This window comes from Erigeron canadensis, chromosome 2, assembly GCF_010389155.1.
Source record: "Erigeron canadensis isolate Cc75 chromosome 2, C_canadensis_v1, whole genome shotgun sequence".
Taxonomy (NCBI): Eukaryota; Viridiplantae; Streptophyta; class Magnoliopsida; order Asterales; family Asteraceae; genus Erigeron; species Erigeron canadensis.
This window is the reverse complement of record NC_057762.1, coordinates 28499751-28527233: the sequence shown is the minus strand read 5'-3', so window position 1 is coordinate 28527233 and position 27483 is coordinate 28499751. Positions and strand designations below refer to the sequence as shown.

Sequence of the window (27483 nt, the reverse complement as noted above, 5' to 3'; positions counted from 1 at the left end):
AACCTTAACAGAAACAGGGGACAAAGGATATATTTTTTGCTTTTTTCGGTGCACACAAACACACACACACACACTTGTTTTACTTTCAACAGTCTTTGCAGTCAATCAACTCCATCGAAAAAAGAAAAGAAAAACGACGCGCATTCCTTGTTTAGCTGTAAGTTTCTTTATGATCTTTTTTCTACAATTTGTTTAGATTTATACAAAATGCCCAATTTTTTTGTAATTTCCCTTTTACATACATAATAATTTTAAGTTTCTGTTTTCTTGGTTTTTGTTTGTATATTAATTTGATAAATTTCTTGAATGTTTACTTAATTTTTGGTAGCGATTGATGAATTGAATTAAAGTGTGAGCCGTCGTTAGATGGGTGTTGAGAGATTAAGATGAGATCGGACTTGCATTGACTTTTGAGTTCTTATTTTGAGTGTAATTCTAGTTAAAATAAAAAGTTATCTTTGAGTTAACGTTGGGTCCCCCACACCGGACCGGCTGAGACCCAACGCGTGAGAGGTAAATCGAGTGGTCAAAGTCATTCAGGGATGTCGGCCACACCACAACTTTATATTTTGTAAGGAAGTTGCACATTGGGGCAACCAACTCATTGGGGGCTAAATAAAAACAAAAAAAGTTCAAGTCTTTTTGTGTGAATAAGCGAGTATGTTAGTTTTGTATGTAGATTGTGGTAGCTAAAAAGAGAAGATGGTTTGGAGGTGGCGAGTTCGGAGAATGTAAGCAAAGACAAAGGGCTGTCTGTTTAGTTAGAGGAACGAATGTGGGTGTTTGGCTATAAGGTTAGCAGATCCAATGGTTGGGATACCACTCTTTAAAGTTTTTTTCAAAACACTGAAACTCCGGCTGCCTCAACTGTCCTAGGCTAGAGCTAGACCCACTCCGTGAGAGGTAATTCAACTATTCAAGCTCGCTTTGTGGCCGAATTATATGGTCTTTGGCATGTTTTTTGATAAAGCAGGTTCATTCATGACTCTGCTCGAGATTGAACCTGGAATACTCTCTAAGTAGCCCATCTTTGGAACAAACTAGGCTACATTTTGGAAGCCCTCCTTAATTTTAACATCCTTGTCTTAAAACTTCCAGGGAGATGTGTGTGTTTGGGGTGGTGGTTCGGGGGTGGGGGGTGGGGGGGTACGTTGTTAAAATTGGTATTTCGTGTCACGCTTCTTGGCAGTTTTCTCTTTGGGCTCCTTTAAATGTATCGGATTGGATCTATGTTAGCGAGAAGTTTTGTATACCCTACATTGTCACCTTTCTCGGCAATCTCCCCTTATGTTTTGTTAGAAATGGATGATGTGAAATTGTAAGCTGTGATACGCACTATACTTGTAAGACTAAGTGCCCAAAATGTATTTTAGATTTCATGTTTTTCTATTTAATGTGTCCAACTTCCAGACCCTCCATTGTGTGTGTCAAACTTTCTATTCATTGCAATTGTAAACCTGTATTGTGGCACGTATTTTGATGAGATGGTAACTTGTATTGTGGCCACGTCAGCAAAAGTACTGGTTATTTGGCGAAGACGTATTCGGATACACACAATAGCAAAATGTGACAAGTTGAATAAATTTTGGACTTGACCCTTATTGTAGTTCTATTAGTAAGGAGAGGGATTTAGCTATGTAGGTAACCTATAATTTCAATATGAATACATAGAATATAGTTAGGCAATGTATTTATTTAAACTTTGTAAGTTGCAAGTTCTGAATTTGTGTACATGATACAAATTACAAGCACTTTGAGCTTTTAAACTGCCAGTTGCCTAATGTGCAGTTTTTTTCATCTTAATTTCAGGTCAGATAGGTCAAATAGTCTTCTAGTGGCTGATGATCTTTGGTTATTGGAAATCTGAAACTGTGTCAGTGTTCATGCACGGCTGACTAAGTTGAGTTTCAGTTCAGATAGTTGTGCTTTAATAATAAAATGGAGCCTCTATGGAAGCTTGTGTTTCTATTGGAGCCTGCTCCAGTTACTCTTATTTTGACCGCCATTGCTGTGGCTTTTGGCTCTGCTTTTCGAGCTTTAAATTATGGAAAAGAAATGGAAAAAAACCGTGATATGTCTGAAGCATCGATTACATTGGATAGATCTCAAGCACTCATGATACCAGTTATGAGCTCTATAAGTCTGCTTACGATGTTTTACTTATTCTCTTCCGTTTCACAACTGCTCACTGCTTTTACTGCAATTGCCTCCGTATCATCTCTATATTTTTGCTTCTCACCTTATATTGCTAATGTCAAGTCACAATTTGGTCTTTCCGACCCATACGTGTCTCGTTGTTGCTCCAAGTCTTTTACTCGAATGCAAGCACTTCTGTTGTTTTTATGCTTTAGTACAGTTGCAACATGGCTTGTTACCGGACATTGGATTCTGAACAATATGTTGGGCATTTCACTTTGTATTGCATTTGTCAGCCATGTTCGTCTCCCCAACATAAAAGTCTGTGCGATGCTACTTATCTGCTTATTTGTATACGATATTTTCTGGGTATTCTATTCGGAGATGTTTTTCGGTGCAAATGTCATGGTTGCAGTAGCAACTCAACAAGCTTCTAACCCTGTTCATACAGTAGCTAACTCTTTGAGTCTTCCTGGATTGCAATTGATCACGAAAAAGCTCGAGTTGCCTGTCAAGATTGTATTCCCAAGGAACTTATTGGGTGGCATCGTACCTGGAAATGCTGCTAGTGATTTCATGATGCTTGGTCTTGGTGATATGGTAAATACATGTCTGTCTTAACTTTGCATTCCATCTACTCGTATATCTTCAGTGCTTAGTTTTATATTTCCAGATCTGTGTTTCATATTGTTATTTTTGTTTTTTCAGGCCATTCCTTCTATGCTCCTAGCATTAGTTCTCTGTTTTGACCATAGAAAAGACAAGGAAGTTGTAAGCCAATTGGATATATCTCCTCATAAGGGGCATAAATACATATTTTATGCTACTTGTGGATACGCTATTGGATTGGTATCTGCGTTGGCAGCTGGAATTCTTACTCATTCTCCACAACCAGCACTTCTATATCTGGTATGTCTCCGTTGACACCTTTAAAATTGTCTGGTGTGATAGGGTTGCATGATTTTAACAAGCCAAACTTTAAATAAAAAGATTAGTGCTACATTACATACTCTTGTTTGTCAAGACGTAGCTTAACTGAAATATTTAATTATGTGTTTTTTATCTAAAACATTAAAGTAAATCGAGCTAATACTTTGCTTCACTTTGGTAATGTTTTGTTTGGTGGGTCTATTTCAAAATGGTTTCCTTTAAGGAATTTGCTTGAAGTTAGACTACCATTCAAATGCTTCGACTTTGTCTTTCTTAGGGAGGTGGCAAGACGGGCGGGGAATGCAAGTCGGGTATCATGCCAAATTGGGCTTGGTAATGAGTAAAGAATTAATGGCATTTTGTTACATAAATGTCGTTGGGTAAAAAGGTAGGCAATTATAAAAATATGAAAAGGAAGGACAAAGAAGAGGCATGGCCAAAATCTGAAAACGATAATTTCAACTGAAATCAATACATACACTACATCCAACCGTAATCAATATATAGTAGTCCCATGCCTTGACTCTTATACCTCCATCCACTGTAAGTCCTAATAAGTTGAGTGGGTTGTTTGATATTGTAAGTTTAGAGTCAGTTTGATCGGTGGTGTCAGTTTTGTGTTGGCGTATTCTGTAGCATCTTACTTGTTTATTTATCTGTACTATATTTGCTTTCCAAACAAAAATAAAACATTAAAATACCTCCAACCAAGCACCCCAGGATTTTGAATTACATGACTTAGGAGGGTGTATGCAATTAAAGTCCACTTTTGCCAACTATCGGCCCGTTTAACACAATTGACTCATATTGCATTGTTGGTTTCGACTTCTTATATTCGTTCCGCTTGAGATAAAAGCATAACCCAAATCAATCCAATTTAAAGCAAATCGGCTTGAACTGCCACATTTAATTGTCTGTAAACTTTTGTTTTTGGTGTAGGTGCCATCCACATTAGGACCCATAGTTCTGATCTCCTGGTCAAGAAAGGAACTTAAGGAGTTATGGGAAGGCTCAACACCAAATCCTGCCGAGAAAATACATTCAACAGAAGTTTGAGCCATCCTCCTTCATCATCGAACCACCAAGCAAATGAAACATGTAAAAAATGGAATTGGGATAAGTTAAAATGATGTGCTACAGGGGTAATAGCAAATTGTTTAATGTTTTAACTTTTGAATCCTTTATCAGGTCTAAAGAACTGCAAAAACTCAAAAATTTGTTCTTAACGTTTCTATTTTAATCCTTCTTTAAAGAAATGGGAGCAATCTAAATTTTTAGATTCTGTGAAGTACAATGATTATAATTAAGGGAGATACTAATTGTCCATAGCTTGTGAATGATGTCGTTTTTTGGAGAATTTTTCCATCAATGAAGGTTTCAGTACATATGGGGTTGAGAGATGGTCCAGTTTTGTAGGCAACCGTGTTAGGTTTGCACATGTTCTTGACTTATACATTACATAATCAGAAAGAAATCTGCTTCACGTATGACCGTGTTTTCATTGTTTGAAAAGGTGAGTCAATCAACAATGCAAGCTGAAACAAAACTCTTCTTTATTAGTCTCGTTTTAGGCAAAAAAAAAAAAAAACAGATATGAAAACAAAATCTAGACACACCGATTCATGCGTGAAGGGCGAAAACAATGAGTGGAATATGGTTCTTCTTTCCTTGTTAAGCATATATGCATAAATACAATAGAACAGAAATGACTTGCGTGTATAGAGTTGTAATTATCAGTGGGTGGTGCTAGGCTTCTACCCATCAAACAAAAATGAACCATTACATCAATATTTAATGGGGACACTCAAGAATATCAACTATCACATATATTCATATGTCACAATTATGCACACCAACGCATCTAACTCATTTGTCGACGTTAGATGAAAATTACATAATATAAAAAAATGGTCGACATTAAAAGAAAATCAAAAAATAACCCACCATGACATTTTCTTTTGAGCTAATTTACATTATCTCCCCTCAAAGTTTACTCTAACTACATAAATCCATTTCAAGTTTGATAAAACGAGTGATACCAACTACGTAAGTATCCAACTACTCATCGGCCACTAGTGATTAGTGACACTTCTTATCAACGACCAAGTCATTACCCCTATATAATTGGGAGTGTAATTTTCTCACGTTATCCTAACATTATGGAATAAAGTATTAATTATGTTTAAATTGGTTTAATATGTAAATTGGTGATGAAAAATTAAAAAGTGTAAATTAATTATTTTTAAATTGAGTTAAAGTGTAAATTGTTGATAGAAAACCAAAAAGTGTAAATCAATTATTTTTAAATTGGGTTAAAATGTAAATTGGTGATGAAAAACCAAAAAGTGTAAATCAATTATTTTTAAATTGGGTTAAAATGTAAATTTGTGATGAAAAACCAAAAAGTGTAAATTAATTATTTTTAAATTGGGTTAAAGTGTAAATTGATGATGGAAAATCAAAAAGTGTAAATTAGTTTAGACATGTGTTAATTTTAATTTTATTTTATAAAATTGAAAGTTGTGATTGGTCAAGTGAAGTTAGGTCAGTTCTCTTTTATTACAGTATATATTAAGATAAGATTAATATTAATATTAATATTTAAAAAAAAGCAGTATGGTGATCAGTGGTAAACACCCTTGCCTCTGGAGACAGAGGTCATGGGTTCGATCCTCATCCCATGCAAAGGTTAGAGAGTCTTTTCTATCATTTAGGTAGAAACTTGAAGCAACCTCTCTACTTAGGTAAAGGTAAGGTGAACAGTTACTTTAAGATTAATATTAAAGCTAATTTATGAAAAACATATGGCAACTAGCTTATTTGCTTTTCAACATTGTGTTCATTAAAAAGAGTTACCCGGCCCAAACACTATCTGTTACGGTACTTTGATGAAAGTATTGTTAGTAACAAAATTTTATTAAAAAACAAAAACAAAAAAACAATACATTTAAGAAGCGAACTCAAACCAACCCTTAGTTATAGTTATTATTAATTTATTATAAAATAAGTAACTAACATGCAATGACTTTTTCACGAGTTACGAGTCCCAATACAACTTTTTACGTGTTATGAATCCCAATATCGTTTACAACGGTGTTATAAAAAAAAGTTGAATTAAAGGGAGTCGTACTCTTATATCATGTAGAGAGATTGATTCCATATTTGCCAAAAAATAGAAAAGGACCTTAATTCTACCAGACATAACAAATCGAAAATCAAAGTATTGATTTTTGTTTTCAAAAGTAATGCTCCAACCTGGTTAGTTTTTACATTTTTACGAGAGATAGTGCCCGCGCGTTGCGGCGGTAAGATGTTGGGGTGATAAGTCAAGTCATAAAGTATAGTAGCCAAATGTCTTAGTCATACGGGCTTTGCCCTCGAATTTAAAAATTCATCGAAAGTCTATCGAATGACATCTCTAATGAAAGATAATGAAATTTTAAAAACACCCATACAATTTTTATAATTTATCGATATAAGGTTTTTGAGATAAAAGATTTTGAATGAATTAGAGGAATGAAATGGTTTATGGAGAAGAGAGCAAAAATGAGTTGTTGAGATTTGAGGATAGAGAGAAAAATGGATGGTTGGGATTTAAGAGTATTATAGGTATATTAGGTAGAAATGTTTATATTAGAGGGTGTTTGGGATTGCGTTATAAAGTGATTATCTGATTATTACGTCTGTAAAACGCAAATAATCTAAAAAAGTGTTTTGTATGAAAAAGTGATTATTAGCTATGAAAACGTAGTTTTGGAGAAGCATGTACCTACATGCTTTTTCAAAAAGCAGTTTTGAAAACGCATAATCTTTTTTGAAAACGCCGATTTTATTTTGTAATCGCAATACCAAACACCCCCTTAGTGAATAAAGAAGAGAGGTAATTTAGGTAGTTCAATTATTTAATTTAGATTTGAAAAAAAAGGACAAAATGCTTTATAAGATAGTATTAGATAAGAGAATTGATATTCGTACCACGGATTTTGATTAAGTTACCGCACTGTACAAATGAAACAGCACACTGTACAAGTAAATAATGCATGTATATGGTAGATCTATCAAATTAGATAGTACTAATATCATCTCCCATTAGATAAGCCATTAAAAACCATATTTTACAGTAAACACCCTTCAAGTTTCAACCTAACTACACATTTCACCTTAATTTCTGAGTAATTACAACAAGACCCCCGAAATCCAAAATCCGATTACCGGATATACCGATAGGCGAGAGACCACCTTTCTAGATTACAAAAATTTGTGGGTCTATCTTCTTTCTTCCCCAAATCACTCTAAAACCCTAAAAGTATCAAACTTTCACACTCCAACATCCCCAATTTCATTTCAATTTCAGTTTTAACAAACACCCACAATGAGTCTCCTGATCACAACACATTCTCCGACGTCTTACCAGCTCCGATCAGCCGCCGTGAGCTGCCGCTGGAAGTATCAGTCACCATCTTCTTATTTACGCATGCGTGATCATATTAAGCTATATAATAATCAAAGTCATTGTTTATATTGTTGTAAAGATAAAAATGTGATTAATGGGCAAAATTTGAGATTTTCTGTTAATGCATTTTCTGGATGGGCTGGTGATACTGATGATGGTAATGGTGTCGAGGTTGCGAGTGAGTCGGAACCGAAAAAAGGATGGTCTGGAGGTAGGACATGAATTTATTTTTTATTTTTTGTTGAAATTTGGTTGGTGGGGTTTGGGAATTGGTGTTGATATTGAATTGTTTTAAAGATTTGATCTTTAGTTAGTATTAAGAGGGTGTTTGGGATTGAGTTTATGGAAAGATTTAAGATTATGTGATTTTCGTGTTTGCGTAATGTAAATGATCAGAAACTTGTTTGCCGAAAATTTCATGAAGAAAGTGATTAGAGAGAAAACACAGTTCGAAAGACTTTTATTTTTGTTATTTTTTCTTTCTCCAAAATAGTTAACTTTATTGCAGAATGTGACACCAGCGGAACAATATAGTTATGGGAAATGATTAATCCTCCTAACCATATAGCTTAATTATCCTTCTAACTATGAGATGAGGACATGTGGAAAAATCAAGGGCCAAGATTAGGAAAGAGATCTAGTGTATATGACATGTCACCTTCTTAATATTTTAGGATGATTATTAGGCTATTTGGTTAGGAGGATTCATCATTTTCCGGAGGGATGTATAGAGTTTGATTGTGGAAACGTAACCTGTTAGTGTGACCTTTGATTTTGCTTCTGCAGATGGTATTCCTGTCTACTAATAACGCTCGTGTAGCTTACTTTCAGGGATAGTGGGAGCTGCGGTTGCAGGGATTGTTCTTGTTGGTGGACTCGCCTTTGCAACAGTGTCTATAAACAGAAGGATATCTGGTAAGTGGGATTTCTTTTCTTTAATTTTGCTGTTATTGATAATATTCAAGCCATAGGGTAACACTCCAGTGAGAACACTATTAAAATAAGAACGGTGAGAACACTCAAAAACATCATTTTGATGCATTAAAAGTCCATAAAACTAACATAGTGCTTAACTAATTATCATTATTTAAGTGTTTAACAACACATTGATCCGTCAAAATCGAAAAAATCACGTTTTTTGTTTGGTGCATCCATTTTGGATGCATATTCATCAAAATGATGCATCCAACAAAAAACGTGATTTTTTCAATTTTGACGGATCAATATGTTGTTAAACACTTAAATAATGATAATTAGTTAAGCACTATGTCAGTTTTATGGACTTTTAATGCATCAAAATGTAGTTTTTAAGCGTTCTCATTTTAATTTCATTTTCATTTGATAGTCACCCTCAAGCCATATATATATATATATATATATATATATATATATATATATGCCATTATGCTTCCATACTCTATATGCTTTTATGTTTAAATACCTTTTATCTGTCTATTTTCATATATGTTTTTTCTTTCTTGTTCGCATATACTATCTGTATACTTATAGCCACAAATATATGTGCACACACATACACTTTAGGGTGCCACTTGTATTTCTGCCACACTTTCTGCTGAAGGTGATTCTGGAAGAATCTTTCTACCCTCGGGTAGAGGGTAGAGGTATGACTGTCACATCCGTCCTCCCCCATACCCAGCTTTTGATGTGATTGGGTATTGTTGTTTTAGTTTTTTGATACTATAAAAATTTTAAATTGAGATTTCCATACGTAATAGCTATTTGTTCATTAGGAACAAAAAAGAACATGGAAACATTGACAACACATCAGGAAGAGTCATTGATATCTGTTGACCCAAAAGAAATTGTTGAAGAGGAGGGAACTACTACAAAGAATGATATGCTAAATGATAGTCATCTGGAAGGCAAGCCAGGTAAAGACGAGAGTTATGTCTCAAATGTAAAAGAAAATGAAACCAGAATTGATGAAGATTTAGGTGTGAACATAGAAGATGGGGTGGTGACGAACAATGATTCTAATCAACAAGATTTTCAAGAGGAATTACCAGCCGCTGAAGTACAGAAATCCGATGTTAATAATGCTTCGCTTGATGCACCTAGTGTTGAAAATTTAGAGGAAGGTTTAGTTACCGAGAAGTTTAAATCAACTAATAATATAGAAGACGGTCAGACTGATGTAAATAGTATAGATTCCTTGGTCTCAGATGTACACTCCATAAATCATGAAACGGGTGACCTGGATGTAGATACTACAATAAAAGGATCAGATGAACCCAGCTTACCTTCGTCCATAACAACCATTCTGGATACACAGAATGAGCAGGTGGCCGTGACTTTAGAGCCTTCGTTGGCTCAAGAAGAAGATATTGAGCCTATTCCTTTGAAAACCGAAGATTTTGACAGTAAAGAAACACAAGGATTTTTAGGGGAGTCATTGCCTTATACATTCGCAAGCAAACCAAATGATATTGATCATAATGATAACATTAAAAGAACTGTTTTTGACGCGGTGGATCTTGCAAATCTTTCTTCTTCTGCAAGTATTCCGGCTCCATCTGTACTTTCACCAACTCTACAGGCCTTACCTGGGAAGGTGTTAGTTCCTGCAGTTGTTGACCAAGTTCAGGGACAGGCTTTAGCAGCATTGCAAGTATTAAAGGTTCGTTACTGTCTAAAGTATATTTTTTACTACTTATATATAAAAAAAACCTGCTATGTAAGTACGTGATTCTTTATATTACTTGTTTTTGAAAACTTTGATCCAATCCGTTTTGGGAACCTTAAAAATAATTGGCAAGTATGCTGCTCTCAGGTTATTGAAGGTAATGTTCAGCCTGGTGATTTGTGTACTCGTCGTGAGTATGCTCGATGGTTGGTTTCTGCCAGTAGTGCTCTTTCGAGGTACATATGCTCGATGGTTGGATGTGTTTTCGTATGTTGTATGATATGAAGGGTTTATTTTTAGAAAAATGATATGTGTGACTAATTTGGTAGGCCTACAAGTATGCCTAAAAATCTGATGCTGATCAGTAGTTAAATTTTTAGAAGAGAAAACTGAAAAATAATGACTTTATGCAATTTCTCTTTCTGATTCTTAGCTACTGATCATGGCATGTGTCTGCACCAGATCTTTAGGCATGTTTGTAGGCCTACCTGTTAATCATACTTATCATTGCTCTTATTGTTAATTTTAATATCTTACATGAAAGTGAATCTTGTAAACTCTTTTGTGCAGAAATACTCTATCCAAAGTGTACCCTGCAATGTATGTTGAGAATGTTACTGAACTTGCTTTTGATGATATTACACCTGAAGATCCTGATTTCTCTTCCATACAAGGTAGATAGAGGTTTTTATATATTCTGGTTAAATATTTAGAACGAAAACTTATGAGACACTTGGATCCTCAGGCTTGGCTGAAGCAGGACTCATTGCCAGCAAGCTCTCTCAACGTGACATGAACATTTCAAACCCAGATGAGAGCTCTCTGCACTTTTGTCCCGAAAGGTACATTTGGTTCTTTGCCCTTTCCTTTCCTTAACTGTATCCATAAGCGGTGGCAAGATAGGGGGTTGGGTAAAAGTTCAAAACAGGTTTGGTTCGAAAAGGTCTATACGCAGTACTGGTCGATTGGCATGCCGACACTTTCTGTGTGTTTGGTTAAAAGAACTATATATAGTTGATGTGTTACAATATTAATCCAATTAACTAACTACTAAGAGAAAGTTTTAGGAGGTTGTTTGCATCTGAAGTGAAACTTCAGAGTTTTTGGATGATTATTAACCAATTTAACCTGCTTCTCCTTTTTCTATATCACCCGTTTGAGATAAAACATATCCTACATTGACTCATTCATTTACGTGCTTTGATATTCCCCCTTGATGCTTGAACAATAACTTTAATGAAATTGATGGGCTGGAATTTCAGTGTTTGATTGTCCTCAACTTTTTGCAGTCCTTTATCGCGTCAGGATCTTGTGAGCTGGAAAATGTCCTTGGAAAAAAGATTGCTTCCTGCAGCTGACAAAACGGTGATGACTTTGAAGTTGAGTTGAGTTTTCTAATTATGATATAAACTTTTGAGACTAAAAAATTTCTTACCAATTGCCAGATCCTTCAACGACTCTCAGGTTTCATAGACATTGACAAGATCAATCCAGATGCTTGGCCTGCACTGATATCAGATCTTTCAGCAGGAGAAAATGGAATAGTAGGCCTTGCATTTGGTGAGTGTCTATACCCTTTGACCAACTTTTAATGCTGGCAAACTAGAACCGTTCTGCGGGTTTCATAACGAGTTTGAGTTGGGCCGTTGTCCTGGAACACATCTGCCATAAGAACAGAAGAATTAAGTAAACAATTCACGTGTCAAACATGTACAAGTTTAATATTATTTCACAAGTAACGTACTTTTTTAATACATTGATTTTGGAGGCTTTTTACTCCATTAAAAGTACGCTGTTGGCTATGCTCATCCCGTTACTCATTTCTTATAGGCCAGAATTTCTTATTTAACCCAATGGAGCCTTTTTAGATACAATGTAACATGAACTGACCCATTAATAAGTTAATGGGTTGACTTGGACCACCTCTTCATTTATCATTCTTTTGCTTGAATTAACTCAATTTTACAGGTTACACTAGACTCTTTCAGCCTAATAAGCCTGTGACAAAAGCACAAGCTGCTATTGCTCTTGCAACTGGTGAGGCTTCTGATATAGTCAGCGAGGAACTGACACGAATAGAAGCAGAATTAATGGCTGAAAAAGCTGTTGCAGCACACAATGCTCTTGTTGATCAAGTGCAGAAAGATGTTAATTCATATTTTGAAAATGATCTAAACTTAGAAAGAGAAAAGATTGCTTCTTTAGAGAAAATAGCTGAAGAAACGAGGCAGGAATTGGAGCGATTAAGAGCCGAACAAGAGGAACAGAACATTAAGATGATGAAAGAACGTGCAGCTGTTGATTCACAAATGGAAGTGCTTTCAAAATTACGACACGAAGCAGAGGAAGAGTTGCAAGGAATAATGAGTAATAAAGTAGAGATATCATATGAAAAAGAAAGGATAAACAAGCTACGGACAGATGCAGAAATTGAAAATCAGGCAATATCTCGGTTACAATATGAACTAGAAGTTGAGCGGAAAGCCTTGGCTATGGCTAGGTATGCTCCATGTTTTCTCTTTGTGCATACTTGGACATTGCAAAAATCGCCTAACTAGATATGAAATAGTAGAGGTTACAGTTTTAACCAATTTGTTATGTTATAATGGATCAAACGGAAATATAAGTTAGCTTATACGGAAAATAGGTTGAAAGTTGCTCATATCATTTTTGCAATAAAAAACATCCTAAATCATTTATTCAAAAACAAATATTGTTAGATGAAATACTATATGTAACCATATTTGAGTCGCTAATTAGCTGAAAGAATAAAGTTTTTGGACGGAAATGTTTCAGTATGGGCTTGCCTTCACAAAAATTACCCATTTATTACCAGTTTTGGCATGATGCCCAACCTGACAAACCACCCATTTTATGACCTCTATGATTGGTACCTAATAAAATGATATATGATATAATCCACCTGTTTCCCATGAAGATCTTGGGCTGAGGATGAGGCAAAAAGAGCAAGAGAGCAAGCAAAAGTCTTGGAGGATGCTAGAGATCGATGGGAAAGTCAGGGCATTAAGGTAGTTGTGGACAATGATCTTCGTGAAGAAACAGTTGCAGAATCTACATGGGTCAATGCTCAGAAGCAATTTTCCATTGAAGGAACAAAGAGCCGAGCTGAAAACCTGGTAGACAAACTGAAGTCAATGGTAGCTGATTTGAAAGGCAAATCGAAGCAGGTACTTGATAAGGTCATTGAGAAGATAGTCTTCTTTATATCTCAACTAAAAGAATGGGGTTCAAAGACTGTGAAACAAGTAGGGGATGCCAAAGATGGAGCGGTGTGGAAAGTCAACAGCTCAGTGCAAGGTTTGCAACAAAGTTCAGTTGGGTTGACTTCAGGTGTAAAAGAAGGTGTGAAGCGTGTTGTTGGTGATTGCAGGGAAGGGGTTGAGAAAATTACCCAAAAGTTCAAGGCATGAGTTACGGATTACGGCCTGATCTTGTTATACTTCTATTGTTGTAATTTTGTAGACCTCACTTTTTTAATTAAACTGAAGAATAATTGGTTTGCAGATGGTTGTAAGTAGTACTGATGAAGTACCAGCTATTGGTACAAGGTTGTGGAAAGCAACAGATAGCACTACGATTTAAAGGCAACTCATTTGTAGTGAACTAATAAGTCTATTAATCCCATCTGTAATGTTCGGTCAATAAGTAGAGATGTTTATTTCTCTTAAGCACAGGTTACTGTCACCTTTTAGGTCTCTCTCCAGTCAGTTTTAAGTCTTTCTCGCCAACGAGTTTCATGTATGGTAGTATGGATGCATCCCGACATGCATTGGCTTCTTGGCGTTGTTGGAACATTATATTGAATGTATGCCACGATGTATTTAGGTTGTGTGATCACTGTTAGGGGACAAGTGAAATGATTTGGATAACCTGAAAAAGCTAAACCACTTCCGTTTAACAGGAAATATATTGACCACTAAAATTAACATCTTTTAAGAATTAAAAAATCAAACTCATGGTTTGATGTTATTAGTTATTACTTATTACATAACAATCTTGTAAACTGAATAATTTTGAATTCAATAACAAAATTAGATGGTAGTACAGTCCTACAGATGATAACTAGCCAAGGTAACCACGAAGCACTCCTTTTAATATTTATAGACCATAGTAGCAATTATGGTCAAAAATAGTAGAAAAGAGACCAAATAACCCCATTCACCCATTGTAATGTATTTCATGATGGCACAATAGTAAAAGGGAATCCACTACAAGACCAAAGAAGCTAAGTATCTGCATATCTTGCTAATGTAAAGGTATAAGACATGAAAAACTGATATTCTGCTAATCGGTATTTTAGTTTTTCAAGGTGCTTTGCCCTATTAATCATGGACAGAACAGAGTGGTGGTGAGGGAGCCTGCTGTTACAGACTCTGCTTGTGAGGGTTTTCCTTTCCTGGTAACATATTAGAAGTTTGTCCATGTCGATAGCCTAATAGGTTCAAGAGGGATTCAAGTAAACCGTCCAACGTTCACCACAGCCCTTCAGATGATGCCTTCCGGAATATCCGTGTCTTTCAGTTCAGGACTCTCGAGTCTTTTTAGCTCAATTTCATGGTAACTAACGTTGCTGTAAAGGTTGCGTACAACAACATTTCAAGTTCAAACAATTTAGGGTTTTTTTTGTTAAGACTCATAGGAGACTACCTACATCTGCTTCAAGTTTTGGTTGAACAATACAACTGGCAACGGCTCAAGCAGCTTAATCTATGTTTTATGGTTCAACAGTGAATCATGATCTAGATAAGGGCAAGATGCATCATATTCAAAGCACAAGTGCAGCAAACATCTAGCACAAAACAACATACAGTGATTATCAAGCATGAACTTTTGACTGACTTGGTGTCACATTAGCTTCTCAAGATTGATATCCAAACAAAGGGCACATTCACAAAAAAGTTTACCCGCGAAATAAACAAAACTAAATGAGACAAAATTCATACTTAAATTCTTTTCAAAATAAAAGATACATAGATCCCAATTCCCAAAGATGGGTCACAAAGTACACAAAATGAAATTAAACTATAACTAAGTTCAACACTGGATAGAAAATATCAGCTAGGAGATGTAATGTGAACAAAGACCTCACTTTTTCTTATCGGCACCTCCACCAGCCCTGCAAAATATATATCACGAAATTGAAGTACATATTAGTATTGTTGGTCATTGTTTAAAAAAAATTAGCATCAAAACAGTAACACACATCAGTTTCATTCTCATTTTAGGCACCTTTCTTATAAAAAGTCTAAGCAAAACTACTTTAAACAGGTCTCATTAGTATGCTTTTATTTCCAGTATTTGTGCAACTTTTCATCCCAACCATTACAGAAGACATTGCTAATAAACAGAAAAAAGTATTGAAAATCTTGTAACTCGGTTATAGAAAATGTACCTGATCTTGCGAAGAACATTGGACATCTCCTCTCTCTTCTTCTTAGCCCTCTTGTGGGTACCCAACTTCCGTTTAGCTACCTTAAGAGCACGCTTGTCCTTGCCAACCTTCAACAACTCAGTAATCCTTTTCTCATATGGTGCTTGTCCAGCTACTTCCCGAATCAAACTCCTCACAAAGTGTGTCCTTTTGCTTGTTTTCTATATACATATGTATAACATTAACACTCGTATTTACACTAAAATGAAGTATAAACAATGAAAGTCATAGTACTAATCAAGACATGTTTAACAAGACTACTTGTATAGTTGTATTCAACATTATTACATAAAATATAAGCATCAGTAAAAAACATGAAAACTTACGCCTTTCCTATCGGACGGGCGAGGAGCCAACTCCTTCTTGGTCACAACATGACCCTTGTTCAACCCAACAAAAAGACCTGTATTAGGCTGCTTTGGAGCCATCACCTGCACAAAAAACCCACTTATTTCAGCTTCATATCCATTCATTATCACTTATTTATATTTTCACATACATACACCCCACATATATACATACAACTACATACACATATATATAGAACCACACACCTAACCATACACACACACACACACACACATATATATAGACACACACACACCTAAGTACCTAACCATATAATACATAAAAACTTTCCTCAAATTACCCTAAAATTATCGTGTATTATTATTTTTATAATAAAATGTAGCAAGACTATAACTTTGGTCAAAGCATCAACATTTTGTTCAAAAAAAAAAAACAAAACAATTAAAAAACAAAAAACAGTTTACCAATCAGCTTTATATCAAATGTTTCTCATTCCAATAGTATCTATTTTGCAGGGGGGAAAACGATACACAAACATCATCAATTGAATCCACATATATATATTACAAATCATAGGATCATAATATCAAAAAGACAATACATATAGATATAAATATAGGTATAGATTGGTATTAAAATTAAGGGCTAGGTTAAAAGATGGGAGAAATACCTCTTGTGGCAGTGTATGTAGAACGGCTGATAAATGTGAGAATGAAAAAACGATTAGGGTTTAACTTTGAGGCTCTACTTTATAGGTGTTCACTATTATGGGTTTTGGGCTTTTAAGGTTGTTTTATGTGTTAAATGTGTATACGTGAGTCGAATGTTATGGCTAGCCCAACATAGGCCCATTTTTATCGTCAAATATATGTATTCCACTTTAAATATAAAATTAACACCAGCCCACGTAAATTTATTTAAATTTGGTTGAATTAAGTACTCGCAAATATCATTCGATGTCGAATGTTAATTAGAAAGGCTCTTTTTGGAATCAAATTTAGTACCCTAGATCCTTAATACTGTGTTTTTCATACATTTTTTTTAAAAGCGATATTATTATTAATATAAGCTCTTTCGGCAAAGAACCAAAAAAAAAATCCAAGTTACATCAGATACGATGTTGGGGAAATTTGAGATAACAAACAAAATAACCGGATATAAACAATCTTTGAAGGCACGTAATCGCTTTCAGATTAAATCAATTTGGCGGTTCACCCAAACTATTCAATCGGATACAATCAAAGATTAAGAATTTTCTGTGTGGATGAAATCGAGAGAAAAGAACCAGAGAAAAGAAGAAGAGAATTAATCAGAATATGTTATCGGTTCATATGTATCGACATATATAAAACATATCGGTCCATAACTGCCTAATCGGTAGTTAATTACAAAAGTTTCATGAATTGCCATTTTTAGTCCCTTAAGTTCCGAAAATTAAATTTTCGGAGGGATTTTCACTATAGCAAAATGTTGGAAATAAAAAATTTCCAAGCCAAGGGCTCTGCCCCTTGGACCCCGCTCCCAGGGCGCTGCTCCCGGACCCTGGTACCTTAAGGGCTTCGCCCCTAAGGTCATAATAAATTCAAATAGGTGTGCACTCCGCACCTCCAATCCTATATGATGTATTATTATGACGTTACTGATCTAACAAGTTAAACTCAATTACACTAAAATATCCAACATACGAGGGGCTAATTTGCTAAAGGGACCAATCTAATGTTTCCTTTTTGTTACGACAATTAATCCAGAAAAAAGACATAGAAACTATAGAGTTAAAATCATCGACACTTGAGGTAGAGCTCCCGTTAAAGAAAACATCGTTCCTATGTTTCCATAGCCTCCACCACCATGTAAAACAAATAGCTTCCATCATAAGCTTATACTTCTTTGAAACTTGTAGTTCCGAAATCCATTTAATAACTTCAGTTGGACACGAGACGGGAATAGATACTTGTAACCAAAAAGATAGAAGACTTCTCACTTCACACGAGAAGTTGCAATCCATAAATAGATGACTGGTTCTTTATGGGTATATGTCACATACCGGGCAAGTAATGGAATTGATCTCAATACCTTTGTGACTTAAGTTTACCCGAGTGGGAAGACGGTCTCGTAACATTTTCCATGAAAAAATATCCACTTTCTTGGGTATTAGTGTGCTCCAAATTGTGGGAGAAAAGTCATCAGGAAGTATTGAAAGGTCTAAGTTACGCCTTAAATCAGCATAAGAAGTTACCGATGTTGTCTTTAGTTCCATAACATTTGAATACTTTTAAATACACCATATAAAACCCAGACTACTCCGCGTATAGAGTCCAATGTCTTTATGTATTTACTTTTAAATACTTTTACCTTCATAAGATGTATAAATCTGTTGTTTAGTGAGAACATATTTTCTTTATTTGTGTTATAGTTTAGTTATTTGCCAAATAAACCCCCAATACAAAACCTTATATCTGGGTAATTTAGTTTAGTATTTAGGTTTTACTTATGAGACCGGAGGTTCAACCTTGGTTGGGATCTCATTAGGTTTTTCATAAAATGGAGCTATATGGTGGGCTTAGGCTACTCCGCGTTATCTACGTTTACATGAATATGGAGTCGTCTTTCACCAATGTGTTTTTAATATATGCGTGGATCGTTGTTTTTATATATAGTTCCAATCTGATGAGAACTCCTTTAAAGTAAAAGCAAGGTGAGAACACTTAAAACTTTTTTTTGGTGCATTATAATTGTGGGAGTGGATTATTAAGAAATTTTTTTGAAGTTTTAAGTACATCCTAGGCATTCATATGGTTTAGGAGTGGGTGTAGAACCAAATGTGGTTAAAAAATGTCCATAAAACTAAAATGGTTTATTAACTTTTCTTTATTTATGTGTTTAATAACATATTGGTATATCTAAATCAACAAAATTACACTTTTTGCTATGCATCTGCATTGAACTTATGAATCTTCTAAAAAATGATATAATTAAACTTATAATACGCATTGAATATTTGTAATAGTTGATTTATTATTTATTAAAACTATAACGATATATGCTACTAACAAAATTTTGTTTAAAGGGTCTATATTAAACTATCTTTAAAATAACGGTTATTACATGTCTACTTAAATAAATAAAAAAAAGGAGCAACCTATATGATTCTAGTAGCATATATTTCTAAAGACAAATAAAAAGATATATGTGTATGTTTAAAATAACTACAAGGCTAGAAATATAAATTTGTTTTAAAACTTCCTAGTTATATATTCACACTTCAAAATGTAAATGTATGGACTCTGGAGTGTGATTGAATGTGTATGAGAGAAAGTACCTACGAGTTGTGGCGGTAAGATGGTGGTGGTGATAGGTCACAGAGTGTGATATATTATAGGAGGTGATATGTCATAAAGTGTGATAGTCAAATGTCTTAGCAATACGGGTTCTGCCCTCGGATTTAAAAGTTCGTTGAAAGTATATCGAATGACATCTCTGATGAAAGAGCATGAAATTTTAAGAACACCCATATAATTTTTATAATTTATCGATGTACAGTTTTTGAGATGAAAGATTTTGAATGAATTAGATGAATAAAATAATTTTTGGAAGAGGAAAAAAAATGAGTGTTTGACATTTAAGAAGAGAGAAAAATGAGTGGTTAAGATGTATATAGATGTATTGTACATTATGTATTAGTAGGGGTACATTGTTGAAAAGTTGAAAAAACTTGAAGGGGACATATGTTTTATAATGTAGTTGAGATATGTAGATAAAGACGTATAAAATTGAGATAAGAATATCGTAAAAGTAGCCAATGGGGTTGGTAGCCCATTGACAAGGTCTTTGATCTTGGGAGGATTCATTTGAGTTCGAGTCTCACTCCCCGCATTTGAAGGCGTAGAATAATAAGGATTTTTGAGAGTCTTGGGTTTGATTTCAGGCATGCGCGTGGTTTAGAACTAGAAGTATATTAGAATGCCGTTCTAAAAAAATAAAACTTGTAAAAGTAAATATTATATTTTTATAATAAATAACCTAATCATTTTTTAAAAGTTTTTATAACCCATCTATTTTTTTTAAAAAGATTTTATTTTTGATTCTAGCAAGTAGGAGGATTAAAAGGATTGTTTAAGAATTTTGGTATCATAAACACTCAAATGCTACGTTAAGGAAACAAACACCTATATACTGATACCAACATCGTCCGCTAGTCCTTTTTCCCCTACTGATGATACTCAACGTTTGTCCTCATCGCAACTTACCACTATTGTACCGAAAACATATGAATTCTTTCGATTTTCTTATATTATTTTTTAGAAATGATTAATCATCCTAATAAAATAGCTTAATTTTTTTCTTTAATTTTATTGAATGATGACGTATGAAAAAATACAAGATTAAAAAATAGAATTAGTGGACAACACATGTCATGTTTTAAAGTTTTTGGAAGATTTTTAGGAGAATTTTCAAAGGAATTTATCATTTTTCTATTTTTATTTAGTCTTTTTTAATTTGTCAAATTAGTCACATTTTAAATAATTATTTAAGTCAAGAGAAGTTTTATTTAGTCTTGATTAATGAAACTCACTCTCTTCAGCTGCACCTGCACTTTCTTCAACCTCATGTCCTCATCCCAAAGTAATTTCCAAATTACCCTTTTCAATACTATAACATCAATTCTTTGTATGTAAACAAATTTGTATGCTAAAAATTGAATCTTTTTAATACCCAAGTTGACTTGCACTCCACCTGTTTGATAAAATGTCTCACAGAATAAAAAACCCAAAACTTTCAATATTTCTTGAATAAAAAACAGTTAGTTTTCTCTGTTCTGTTATCTTTAGATGGCTCGGATGTAGTCTTAAACCCCAGAAAACTCTTGTGAAGACATCACCACTAAGCCACCTTTTTGGTGGTTCAGATGAATTTTCTTGAATAATTTGTATTTATTGATGTGTATCCATATTTCTTGACATATATTTGCATCTTCAAACCTATAATGTCAATCATATGTGGCCTTCCTTTACTTGAATGTGTATATTGTATTGGATGTGCTAGATGGGCTTGGAAACGATGCCTGCATACTGCAGGCCATGATAGTGAGACATGGGGTGTAGCCACCCCTGAAGAATTCGAACCCGTACCTAGGCTTTGTCGATATATACTTGCAGTATATGAAGATGATCTTAGATGCCCTCTTTGGGAACCGCCCGGTGGATATGGGATTAAACCGGATTGGTTGATCTTGAAAAGGACTTATGACGATACTCGACGTAGGGCCCCACCGTACTTGTTGTATCTTGATCATGATCATAGGGATATAGTTTTAGCTATTAGGGGACTAAACTTGGCCAATCAGAAAGATTATGTGGTTTTGTTGGATAATAAGTTGGGTCAAAGGAAATTCGATGGTGGGTATGTTCATAATGGATTATTGAAAGCTGCTGGAGTTGTGTTGGATGCAGAGTATGATACTTTGAAGAAATTGTTGGAAGAGTATCCGAGTTACACATTGACTTTTACTGGACACTCACTTGGGTCAGGTGTGGCGACGTTGTTGACGATGGTGGTGGTGCAAAATCTGCGTAAGTTGGGTAATATTGACAAAAAGAGGGTCCGGTGTTATGCTATCGCGCCTGCAAGGTGTGTGTCGTTGAATTTGGCAGTGAGATATGCAGATGTTATAAATTCCGTCGTGCTCCAGGCAATTTTTGTTCCTTCTTCTTGTTAGTACTCTGTATATGTTATTTTGTTTTCTATTTTTTTGTTGATCTACTTATAACCCTGATGTTCACTAAAGCAGGATGATTTCTTGCCTCGGACAGCCACACCTTTGGAAGACATTTTCAAATCACTTTTCTGGTAATATGATCATTTGTCTATATACATGACGATAATCAACTCCATCTTTGTGAGATCAACTATTATTTGTCACATGTAAAAAACCATGAATTGATTTTCTACCTAAACTGTTGTAAATGCTGTAAAGCAAGATTATCATAATTCATAACTAATTCATGTCCAGCCTCATTAGGGATTGTTTACTAAGTCCTTCAAATTGATGAAAAGTACACTTTGCCCTTGTTGCTTTGTTTGCAGATTTTAGTATTCAGTAAGTAATATAATTGGCCAACCATATCATGTGTCATTAATGGTGGTTGTCATTTGTTCCATGCTTTATTGTTAGTTTATAATCAATGTGATTATCTCAACTTATTTGAACAGTTTGCCATGCTTGCTATGCTTAAGATGCATAAAAGATACTTTCACATCCGAGGAAAGAAAAATCAAAGATCCAAGGAGGCTTTATGCACCTGGTCGCCTGTATCACATCGTTGAGAGAAAACCTTTCAGGTAGATTGAACTCTGTTAATTTAGTTCTTGTTATGAAATGACACTAATCTTGGATTCTGAAGTTGTTTCTTCTTCAATTTCACTTTTCATATGTTAGTTATTATTTCCATAGCCATTTCGTCTTTAACATTAACTATTTTTTTTTTAATCTAAACTAATATATAATGCATATGGAATGCCATGTGCAATACGCATGGTTTATAAAGTGCAAGGGAAATTCTGTATTTTTCATGTTTAATGTTTCTTTAATAGGTTTTGTGTTTTTATCACTTTGATCATTGGTTTTGTCCTGAATATGCTTGCAGATGTGGTAGGTTTCCTCCAGTTGTAAGAACGGCAGTCCCTGTAGATGGGAGATTTGAGCACATTGTTCTTTCTTGCAATGCCACTTCCGACCATGCCATTATTTGGATAGAAAGGGAGGCCAAAAGGGCACTGGATGTAAGTTTCGTAATTATTTTTTAATTTTTTTGGTTATCAGAATTGCTATTACTGGCAACATTGATTAGTATGTATCAAATATAAGTATTGACCCACCAGAATTTCTATACAAATATATAAAATGCTACGCCTTTTTTCAGAAGTTTGACTCACCAGGCCATCTATTTTTTCTGTTATCAGATATATCATTAATCCATACATATGATAGTTTCTTTTCCATTTCAAAAAGGTACACCCAGGAAAGATAATTGTGATTATTATTGATAGGAATAATTGAAACTCTTTTTTTTTGAGATTTTCACTGGAAGGATGACAATGTCTGAGATACCTGGAATATAATCCACTCAAATAATTCCACAAGTGTAAAGAATAATATGCAAAGATGGGTCATAATTAATTGGAAAAAAAGTACATAAATAAAAAAATTAAAAATTGTTTGCAACTTTCAGCTGACTATATATGATGCAGTTTTGTTATAAACACAAATATCATTTCATGTGTCATAGTTGATGCTGGAGAAAGATCCAATCATGGAGATTCCAGCAAAACAAAAGATGGAGAGACAGCAAACTTTGGCTAAAGAACATGGAGAAGAGTATGCTGCTGCACTGCAACGGGCTGTCAAGTTAGCCGTGCCTCACGCCATGTTACCATCTCATTATGGCACCTTTCAGGACTCGGAAGGGGAGGTTTCAAGTGGAGAATCGTCCAGTAAACACACACCAGGAGGAAGTTGGGATGACTTGATTGAAAATTTATTTGACAAAGATGAATCTGGTCACGTTGTGTTGAAAAATCCGCATTCTGTTGTTTGATTCAAGTCTGTACATACTACAGTCGTCTTCTTTGTGTAAATAAGAAGCGTATTATAGAAGTACATATAGAACTAGTTACAGGTTGAAATCGATTGATGGAGTAAAACATAGGGACTTACGGGGGACAATTTGGTTATAATCACTGCAAGAAAACCATTCTCGACGTCTTGGCTTGAACACAAAAGTGACAATTTCCCAGTGATCCACAATGTGTAAAATATTAATAACAAAAGTTGTACGAATGTACAATCACCTCAATGTATTAATAATTCGATTGTCTGAATAAAAGAACCTCAAAATCCCATTGCTCTTAGGTTTAGGCATCTTTGTTTCACTTGTGATCTACATTCAACATACATTTATATACTCCATATAATCTATTCTTTTTTTAACAAGCTGAATAATAGAGTGCAGCCATATGGGTAACCCAATAGCGAAAAGCGACCTCATATGCCCATGAGCGCAGGATAACTCAAGCCTACCATAAAGGTCCTACGTAGAAAGCAAGGATTGAGCCTCCACCTCGTGGGTAAAGCTTGTGTCTCACTACTTGTGGATCATTAGCATACTAGACACAACCTAATCAAAGAATCATTATTACAAGTTACAACATATGTAAAGAATCTTCCTAATAGTAACGCCTTCAAGATCTAAACTGAATAAACAAGTCTTTATTTACGTACTAATCAAAGTTGTCACCGGCCAACAGCTTTCATCTATAATTATTGAGTACGTTAAGGTCAACCTACACATGTTATCACAAACAATTAAAAAGCAAACGGGGCACTAAATCCAAAGAGCAATTTGCACATTATACAAATACACAAAAAAACTAATCGAACTATCCAAATTCCAAAGGATTAGAATAAGAGGAATAATAAATAAATAACCAAAGCCCATTAACAATTGCTTTGCCTATTCACCCCAAGCAAACACAAAAATTATCATGTTCCAGTGCCAGCAAAATCTTTCACAGTGAAACCAACTTTCTCAAACTTTCCTCTCACACTATTTTCTCTAAACTTCAAATAATCACTACACAAGAATGGTTCATAAGCTCTGAAGTCATTACCCACAACTTCGTTAGGCGCGGAAATTACCTTATCGTCCTCAAAGCACCAGAAGAAAGCAAGGGAAAACCGGTTTCGGTTTTTGCATTCCTTTAAGATGACTCTATGCTCAGATGACCTTAACATCCCATTGCTCCAAGCATGTAACAAGTCTCCAATGTTCACAACTAATGTTTCTTCACATGGGTTTATATCCAACCATTTCCCGTCTTTAGAGCGTACTTGAAGCCCACCAACTTCATCTTGATAAACTATGGTCAAACAGCTCATATCTGTGTGCATGCCAAGCCCTTCAACATCTTTTCCCATCACTCCTTTTTCGGGTAATGAGTAGTTATTTATCCTTAGATACCCTTCGCAGTTGGAAAATTCATGTTCAAATTCCCTCTCAAAATTTTCCCCCAAACACATTAACAATATCTCCATGATTTTCTTGGATAAGGTCCTCATTTTATCTCCGTATTCTCTTAAGACCTCACTGTTGAACAGGCACATGAATACCGTAAATAACATAAGCAAGGAAGAAGCATTTCTTATACAAAATGAAATTACTAAAGGTGGCAATTGTAACCAATTTACTCGAGATGAGCTAAAGAAAAAAAGGGGAAATATGTCGACCGAACGTAGTATACTTTTGACGCGTACAATTTAGATCTCTTTATTAAAAAGAAAGGTTTTTTTTATACCAATATAGTACTCTTGTAATCATATTTAACAAATATAAACTAACTTGGGTAAAATGTGTTTTGGTCAGCCCGGCCCGTTCCGACATCAATTTTTTTTACCCATTTTTGCACGTTACCCAACATCCCAACCTGACAGATTCACCCATTTTGTCACTTCTAGAAGATTGGAAAGCCTAAAAAAGCTTAAGAAATTACTTAATAACAATTTAAACAATTTGTTTTTTAACCTGAATTCTGTGTTTGGCTGGCCTGAGAGGGCTTCAGCAGAGCTCTGTGCAGAGGCACAAAAATTAGGTCCGGACACACGCAGAGATTCAAAAAAGGGGGAGGCAATGAAATTAGGTGTGTAGGTTTTCACATTCGATGTGGGACCCGCTTTAAGTTTATGTTCATACGGGAGACTAAATAGCTGATTTGACAAGTAGCGAATTTGGCTGTAAAGCTCTTTAGAGATTCCATGATTGATTATGTGAAAGAAACCCCATTCTTTGCAGGCTAAAGAGAGAGAAAACAAAGAAGACGGGCTTATAGATTTTGATATATCAAAGACAGGAAGTTGTATTGAAGTTTGGGATGGCATGATAAAAAGATTGATAATGATATCTGTGCAAACAAGAGTTAGATTGCATCAAGCTTATAAACCACTTAATAGCAGACAAACTTAATATTATTTTGGCAACCATATGCACATTTAATATTCAAAAGTTCCTATTTTTATACGGACAAGCATCTAGTTGTAAGTGCAAACATAAGAAAGCCGCAATGGATGTAAACGGGTTGACTTACAGGTTGGCGGTACTTGGGAAGATTCTTTTTTTCATTGGATTTTCTGCAAAAAGAAAAAGAAAGAAAGTCAATGAAGAAGGCAGTTGACATTAGTAAAACTAGTTGTTTAGCATATCATCCATGTACTAAAATAAAATAAGCAATTAATATAAAAGTCTTACCAGTATCATTCCTTTTCAATTGACAATCATATAAGTCTTCATGCATATGCAACCATTACCTGTATTACGCGCCTACTGCACCACGTACACACTCTAAAAAAAGAAAGAAAAAAACAGCAACAGCTAACAAAAACAGGGAATAAGGTTTAAAAATCCAAGTTTATGCATTGAATCTGTAAAGAAATGAGTACAGAAATGTTCCTGTTTTCTAGCGATAAATAAGTCAACACTTCACCATTAAGCAACTTCACTTTACACAATACACAAGCTACTTGAAAAGCCATCAACTATGAGTAAAAAACTATGAGACTAAGACACCTTTCATTCCCCATGGCCAATTCAGAGACAAAAGAAGATAAAATATTAGCAACAAGTGATTCTGGAGAAAGTTTGACTAACAATGATGGTTAAAGTATGTTTTCTGTTTCGTCATCAGTGTTGTCATCGAGTACTTATAAAGGTGCATGTGTGTAATAGTTCATTTGAACTAATTGTGATCAACAACTTGTGGGCACCTGCTGAACACGAATAATAAAGTCCATGTGCCATTAAGAGACCTACATTAGCTGGAATGACGCAACAGAAACATAGAAAAATGACACAAAATGCAAATAGTGTAACAAAAGAAAGAAAAAGAACAAGTAAGAGCTCCCAGATATAAGCTATAAAAGGATCACTAAAGATAAACACAATATAAAGTTCACTGTCACAATAATTTTGACAAATTAATCAGGTAATGTTGTGTTACAATTTCCACAAAAGTTCTGAAGTGAATATAGACTCGACGACATAAATCTTGTCCCAAATATTCCAGTTCATTGCTTGTGAACCGGATATGTTATACTAACTTGTTATTTTTCAACTACATTTCAGAAAATGAGAAACAAATACTCTGTAATCAGCTTCTAATTTCAGTCATTAAAGTTCCAAAAGGAACTTTTATGATGATAAGTTGATAACATTATAGATTATAAATATTCATTCGGCTCACAACACATAATTCTGAATTTAGTAACTCATAAGAATCTGTGAGTTTTGCTGGTTAGAACTCAGGAGTCTATCAACTAACAATTCATCACGGCGTACAGGTTGGCAATACTCAACACGACCCGAAACGGGTTAGGATGCAAATTCCCAACATCCAACAATGTTTAATATTTTTAGGTTGAGTTCAGGTTGGCCATTCGGGGTAACATGTCGACCAACCAACCCCGAAACTACTCTAACAATATACAAAACTAAACTTATCAAACGAGTTGAC

The 27483-nt window shown here is 34.8% G+C and overlaps 5 protein-coding genes across 7 annotated transcripts; 3 read left to right on the top strand and 2 right to left on the bottom strand.

Moving 5' to 3' along the window:
• Positions 1 to 23: 23 nt before the first annotated feature.
• On the top strand, positions 24 to 4354 carry LOC122587198 (signal peptide peptidase-like 1). Its single transcript, XM_043759300.1, has 4 exons — positions 24 to 157; positions 1810 to 2736; positions 2845 to 3045; positions 4006 to 4354. Exons 2-4 carry the CDS (start codon positions 1939 to 1941, stop codon positions 4120 to 4122), a joined length of 1116 nt encoding a protein of 371 aa, XP_043615235.1. The 5' UTR covers positions 24 to 157; positions 1810 to 1938; the 3' UTR covers positions 4123 to 4354.
• Positions 4355 to 7332: 2978 nt separating this feature from the next.
• On the top strand, positions 7333 to 13852 carry LOC122587063. Its single transcript, XM_043759135.1, has 10 exons — positions 7333 to 7730; positions 8351 to 8434; positions 9271 to 10157; positions 10311 to 10399; positions 10734 to 10837; positions 10909 to 11005; positions 11453 to 11528; positions 11609 to 11723; positions 12132 to 12663; positions 13102 to 13852. The coding sequence occupies exons 1-10, from the start codon at positions 7439 to 7441 to the stop codon at positions 13592 to 13594; spliced, it is 2769 nt and encodes a 922-aa protein (XP_043615070.1). The 5' UTR covers positions 7333 to 7438; the 3' UTR covers positions 13595 to 13852.
• Positions 13853 to 15110: 1258 nt separating this feature from the next.
• LOC122588538 (60S ribosomal protein L36-3-like) lies at positions 15111 to 16700 on the bottom strand. Its single transcript, XM_043760672.1, has 4 exons — positions 16595 to 16700; positions 15942 to 16046; positions 15577 to 15776; positions 15111 to 15300 (listed from the first exon to the last, which is right to left on the bottom strand). The coding sequence occupies exons 2-4, from the start codon at positions 16041 to 16043 to the stop codon at positions 15270 to 15272; spliced, it is 333 nt and encodes a 110-aa protein (XP_043616607.1). The 5' UTR covers positions 16044 to 16046; positions 16595 to 16700; the 3' UTR covers positions 15111 to 15269.
• A 3857-nt stretch (positions 16701 to 20557) lies between these two features.
• LOC122587388 lies at positions 20558 to 23682 on the top strand. 2 transcript variants are annotated; one of them, XM_043759543.1, is made up of 6 exons: positions 20558 to 21613; positions 21713 to 21771; positions 22135 to 22263; positions 22569 to 22704; positions 22885 to 22933; positions 23211 to 23300. In XM_043759543.1, the coding sequence occupies exons 1-5, from the start codon at positions 20909 to 20911 to the stop codon at positions 22894 to 22896; spliced, it is 1041 nt and encodes a 346-aa protein (XP_043615478.1). In that variant the 5' UTR covers positions 20558 to 20908; the 3' UTR covers positions 22897 to 22933; positions 23211 to 23300. The 2 variants fall into 2 exon arrangements, with proteins under 2 accessions (XP_043615478.1, XP_043615477.1); XM_043759542.1 differs by lacking the exon at positions 22885 to 22933 and having other exon boundaries at positions 20567 to 21613; positions 23211 to 23682.
• A 604-nt stretch (positions 23683 to 24286) lies between these two features.
• LOC122587389 (gibberellin 20-oxidase-like protein) lies at positions 24287 to 26743 on the bottom strand. 2 transcript variants are annotated; one of them, XM_043759544.1, is made up of 4 exons: positions 26223 to 26255; positions 26062 to 26104; positions 25503 to 25878; positions 24287 to 25067 (listed from the first exon to the last, which is right to left on the bottom strand). In XM_043759544.1, exons 3-4 carry the CDS (start codon positions 25853 to 25855, stop codon positions 24464 to 24466), a joined length of 957 nt encoding a protein of 318 aa, XP_043615479.1. In that variant the 5' UTR covers positions 25856 to 25878; positions 26062 to 26104; positions 26223 to 26255; the 3' UTR covers positions 24287 to 24463. The 2 variants fall into 2 exon arrangements, with proteins under 2 accessions (XP_043615479.1, XP_043615480.1); XM_043759545.1 differs by lacking the exon at positions 25503 to 25878 and having other exon boundaries at positions 26223 to 26743.
• Positions 26744 to 27483: the final 740 nt, after the last annotated feature.